The following is a 6,000-nucleotide window of genomic DNA, read 5'->3' on the forward strand; positions in this document are numbered from 1 at the left end:
CCTATGCAGGTATATTCAGGAGTAAATCCCACTGTATTTAACAGTCATCTTTCACTTGTAATGTGTTTAGAATTTGAGGTCTCAGTATCATACAATAATGACAGGCACCCACAAGTAAAGAAACTGATTCAAATTTATTTTGCCAGGACAGTTATGCTACAGGAAGGTAACTGCTCCAAACATGGTATGTTCACAAATAGGAATTACATGGATCTGCTATTTTTTTCAAATATTTACTTCTCATTGCTATTTGATTTTCACAGTCAAATGTTGGTATCATTGAGCAGTTCTAGGAATAGGACATATTTTATTTGTAACCTTCACAGTCACCCTTCTCATAGTATTTTATGCCTGGATTTCTCAACATTCAAATCTCATTTGTTTATGAGATTCAAATCATATCTGTCTATAAGCTGTTTACCTATGTGCCACAGAGCATAGCCTTTCAGACAATGGTACCATAATTTTTTCTCTTCCCTTCAATCTTCCTTCAATTTGTTTTAATTATTATCTTATATAACTATTTCATTCCTTTCTTTTATTCCATTTACTCTGATCTGATAATCTGTTATATCATTATAGCTGAACCTCCAGAACACCTTTCTAACTTCTGAAGGAATATGCTGCTCCCAATACTTCTAGTCTTGCACAAACTCTAACGGAAAGATGATCTAGCACTGTGTCTAGTTGCTTCAGTTGGTCAGCAGTTAAAAGTATATATACTGAATGGAAGAGAGATTTTTATAAGCAGCCTTGCTACAGCATTTTCCTCCCCTTTTCTATAACCTTTTTGGATTTAGCACTGACATTTTCCAGCCTCTGCATTGCATAAAAGACTATGAATATTGGGGCAAGTAGAGTAAAGTCTGTCTACCACATGCCCTCCTAAACACCCCCCCCCCTTTGTTTTGGCAACCCCAGATTCCAACAGACCTTTAGCCCACAGAAAAACAAACAAACCCTCAGACTGTTTTTCTAAGGCAGCAGAGGCTCCAGGAGTAGTCATAGGGTCCATCAAGTCCAAGGCTCTGAAATCAGCACTGAAAATACACTGGTCACTTCTGGTTTTAATTTTATTAGTCATTTGCAGACCTGGTGTAGCTCACATGAGGCACTGAGAATCAAAGTTTGATCTTAATCTCACCGTTGCTCTATGTAATGTAACTGGTGCCCTTGTAATCCTTCTAACTTTAACTTGAAATCACATAATCAATGTAAACACCACTCTTTGTAAGAGGCTCAAACTGAAACCAGTGTTGGGAAAGGAGAGATATTTGATCAAATATTCACACTTAATCTGGGAGTATTTGGCTTTGCTGCTTCTTCCTCTCCTCACCACCTCCCACATTCAAAATCCGAGAGAATCAAACAAGAGTAATTAATGTGCTTGTTTATAAAACAGCAAGGTTGAAAATCAAGTCCGCTGAACATATTTCCATATGAAAGAGATAGAAGGAATTGTTACAGCCTTCTCTTTATGAGAACTTCTGATTCAAAGAAAGCTGAAAATGAAAACAAACAAATTTTCTACTTAGCTCACCTTTCACCTGGTTGAGTATATTATACAAAAAACTAGGAAAAGTAACTGGCAAGAATAAGTACAGCTGGCCTTCCATAGCCATGGACTCTTTCTTTATCCATGGATTCAACCATCCATGGCTTGAAAATATTATAAAAAAAATATAAATTCCAAAATGCAAACTTGATTTTGCTAATTTATATAAGGGGCACAATTTCCCAATGCTGTAGTATTTAATGGTACTTGAGCATCCACAGATTTTGGTAACCACCGGGGGGTCCAGGAACCAAACCCCCCACAGATACTAAGGACCCACTGCATTCATATATATATAAAAAAACTCAGCCTTTTCATCCCCAAACTTGCTAACATGAATTCTTGATTCAACATGGTACATGAATTTAAATTCTGAAAGAAAACTGAGCTCTAGGCAAAACAAAAATATGCTACTGATTGTGTTTTCTAATGCATTCTCAAGTTAGATAAAAGCCAAAAAGGTCATACTGGCCTAAAAGATTTTTTTTTTGTCTTGTGAAAAGTGACAAAACTATACACTGTTCTTTTTTTTAATCTATAGTTCAAGGTGTGTAATTAAGGAAACAGTAGACATTTGTCAAAGGGAAGAGTTTGAATATTTATTGCAATCGGGAGAAATTTGGAAATAAAATAAAGGATAGGGGAAAATAACAGTCCTTCCGCATTTTCTTCTGTTTTCTTAAAATTCTTCTATTCTTGAAATAAAATTCCTTCAATACTCTAAATCTCATTTCTGGTCAAGTATGTGTCATTTAAAGTTGTTACAGTTCATCCAACGTACAGGACATTGAATGACTTGGGCAATTCCTGTAAGGGAAAAAAAATATCAAAAGCAGCACACATGGGACAGAAAAAATATGGGTAACTTATTCTGTTGAATATTTGGCTTATCATTCCACATGAACTCTCCTGTATATTGCCTCAAGTAACACAGAATTTAGTCCTAGTGCCGTTTGCCATACCATAATCTCATACCGAGCTGTTACATTTTAGAAGTTCTTGGCCTTCTGCCTAAGTTATGGGAATTCCACTGAGGAAAAGAACTTTCGAACAGTAATCCTTCCTGAACAACAATATAGAGCTTTAAGCACCTGTCTTTAAGCACCTGCAGTTTAAAAGACAAACTAACAAAAAATGAAAAACCTCCTGCATAAATGCAAGACATGGTTTTAGGTAATAAGTGCAGCATATCAATGACAGTAAAAACTTCATTATTCTATGCACAAATGTTGCAAGGTTTCTAGACAGGTGCTAATATCTAATTAACTTCTCTAACAAAGTGTAGGGATCATGGGACTAAGCAAATAAAGGTTAGATAAAACTTCAGACCATGCGTTTAGACATGTAAGTGCAATACTACTATTACTATGAATAATAGTAGTAGTAGTAGTAATTTATTTCCAACCTCTTCTCAAGGTGGGGTACAGCACATTAAAATACATAACACAACTGAAGACACATAACACAAATAGCTAAAATACAATGCTATAAAACCATTAAAATATACTCATAAGAGCACATTCTTTAGAAGATACAAATTAAAAAGTCATGATTTAAAATTGACTGGGTGGGCCTACGTGTTTTTAATGTTGTTTTAAGTGAGTCAACCTTTTCAGCTGTTTTATCTCTTCTGGCAGTCCATTCCACAGTCTGGGGGCAGCAGACGAAAAAGTCCTCTGGGAAACCGTTGACAATCTAGTCCTGACTGGTTGGAGCAAACATTTCTCAGAGGACCTGAGTGCACAGGGCGGATTGTACAGGCGGTGGAGATCCTGTAGGTAACCTGGAGCCAAATCATGTAGGGCTTTAAAGGTAACAACCAACACTTTGTACTTTGCCTGGAAGCTACTTGGTAACCAGTGGAGTGATTTTAAGCTGAGTGTGATGTGATCACTCCTGGATGTATCTGTAATCAGTCTGGCTACCATATTCTGAACCAGTTGGAGTTTCCAGACTTGGTACAAAGGTAGCACAATGTAGAACACATTGCAAACAAAGTCTTTCAGGGAGAGTGTAACTCCATTGAGAACTACAGCCCAGATTAGGACTCTTGATAGTAAGCACCTCTGTCTTGTCTGGATTCAGTTTCTATTTGTTTTTCTTCATTCAACCGATTAACATCTTTAAGCATTCATTCAGAGGAGGCACAATATCCTTAGCTAAAACTATTTTTGGAGGCATGGAGAAGTATACAGTATTTGGGTGTCATCAGTGCACTGATAGCATCCCACTCCATTCCTCCAGATGCACTCTCCCATGAGTTGCATGTAGATGCTGAACAGCACCGGAGATAGAATGGTACCTTATGGTATGCCATAAAGTAAGAGCAGCTTTATTTGAGGAGCAGCTATACACCAGCAGCACAAACTGCATCCTGCCTGAGAGGTAGTACCAGAACCACTGCAACAGTGTCTACAATTCCCAACCCCACCACCAAGCGTTCCAGAAGGATATCATGGTTGATGGTATCATACACCGCTGAGAGGTCCAAGAACTCCAACAGGGATACACTTCCCCTGTCTGTGTTAAGAGGGACATCATCCACTAAGGAGACCACAGAAGTCTCAATTTTGTATTCTGCTGTGAAGCCAGTTTGAAATGGGCTAAGGAGGTGTATGTGTCATGCAAGACCGCCTGGAGTTGAAAGGCAACTGTCTTCTCAATCATCTTAGAAAGATTTGATACTGGACTGTAATTATTAAGGTCCAAAGCCCTCCCTTCATCCACCATCTTGAGGGAGAGGAAGGCAGGCTATCTCCATCAGGCCTGCCTGGAAGAAGACAAGCCCTCCCTTCATCCACCATCTTGAGGGAGAGAGAGGCCAGCTAGCTCCAACAGGCCTGCCTGGAAGAAGATTAACCATCCATTAAGAAGCCAAGCCCTCCCTCCAGTCCATCTGCCTTGGTCCAGGCCTCGGAGGTAGAGAAGACTGCTGGACCTCATCCTCTTCCCCACCACCATTCCATTCTCCTTTTGTGTTGTATCTTTTTAGATTGTAAGCCTGAGGGCAGGGAACCGTCTAATTAAAAAGACTGTATGTACAGCGCTGTGTAAATTTACAGCACTTTATAAATAAAGGTTAATAATAATAATAATAACAACAACAACAAAGGATCCAGCGAGGGCTTTTGCAGAAGTGGTCTAAAACTATAAACTTCAGAAAACCGGAATTTAGTTACTCAATAAAAAAAAAAAGTTTTTATAAAGCTATGAAGCAGTGTGGTGCAGTGATTTGAATGCTGGACTGGAACGCTGGAAAACCAGGCTTGAAATCACCACTCATCCATGAAAATCTATTGGGTGGTTTTGGGCACATCACACTCTAAGCCTCAAAGAAAGGCAGTGGTAAGCCTCCTCTAAATAAATCTTCCAAGAAAATCCTAGAACAGAGTCACTTTAAAGCACACGACAACAAAGCTGGAAAACACAGCCTAATCCAGTGCTTCTTCAGCTTTCTAATGGTGGGAGGGAACAGGGCTTTCCTCCCCTTCCCATGTACCAACAACTGGCACCACATTTGTGCCCACTGGCTACAACTGTGGGCTCTTGCACTAGTCTCAGGTATGACAGGCTGCAAGCAAGTAATTTATGTACTTACTATAAGCAATTAAATGAACATACCATGAATGAGCCAAGGCTAACCTAAGAATAAATGTTTTTAACTAACAGGTTCAAAATCAGTAGGTAAGGTAACACCATTTGTGAAGGAAACCAGTGTGATGGAAGTAGATGATGTGAACTAGACATCAATTGATACTAGTTTGTATCTTCAACTCATCCTCTAACTTACCAAACAGAAAATTAAGTACACAAAACCATTCCATATTTAATATTTATTTGGATGTTGTTTAACTATAAATGATTTAATACCCAGTGATTTAACATCAACCATACTATACATGTTTTTCAGACTCAAGGCTCTTAGTAAAATGTAAAAGGTAGAAGCTGAACAAATCCAGCATTTCAGTGCTTATAATGAGCTGCAGGACTCTCCCCTTAAATTCAAATTCACTGTTACTAGCATATACCGTATTTTCCGGCATATAAGACGACTGGGCATATAAGACGACCCCCAACTTTTCCAATTAAAATACAGTGGTACCCCGGGATACGAAATGACCGCGTTACGAAATTTCCGGGATACGAAAAAATTAGATAGGAAAAAACTGTTCCGGGTTACGTTTTTTTTTCGGCTTACGAAAAAATTTTTGGTGCTTTTCGGCGCTTTTTCGCACGAAATCGCGGCTTTCCAGCGCTAGCGGCTATGGCTTTTTCGGGTTGCGAAATCTTTCGGGTTACGAACGGCGCCACGGAACGAATTAAATTCGTAACCCAGGGTACCACTGTATATGATACACGAGTTTATGGCTGTTATTAATATCTGGCTGATATAATCTAACTGATACCAGTTTAAATGTACAAAACTCCCACATAGGAGACAGAAT

General features: G+C 38.8%; 1 protein-coding gene across 3 annotated transcripts in view; it reads right to left on the minus strand.

Annotated features, from left to right (window-relative positions):
- Positions 1-6,000, minus strand: part of PPM1B (protein phosphatase, Mg2+/Mn2+ dependent 1B) — a 78,979-nt gene that overhangs the window by 21,454 nt on the left and 51,525 nt on the right. The window contains exon 5 of one of the 3 annotated variants that reach the window (XM_042445924.1): positions 2,100-2,362. The exons of the other annotated variants lie outside the window; for them this stretch is intronic. Coding sequence (XP_042301858.1) covers positions 2,304-2,362 — 59 coding nt within the window. The 3' untranslated portion in view covers positions 2,100-2,303. Of the gene's footprint in view, positions 1-2,099; positions 2,363-6,000 lie in introns of those variants that run through there. 3 annotated transcript variants of the gene reach the window in all.

The sequence above is a fragment of the Sceloporus undulatus genome, chromosome 1, assembly GCF_019175285.1.
Source record: "Sceloporus undulatus isolate JIND9_A2432 ecotype Alabama chromosome 1, SceUnd_v1.1, whole genome shotgun sequence".
Classification (NCBI taxonomy): Eukaryota; Metazoa; Chordata; class Lepidosauria; order Squamata; family Phrynosomatidae; genus Sceloporus; species Sceloporus undulatus.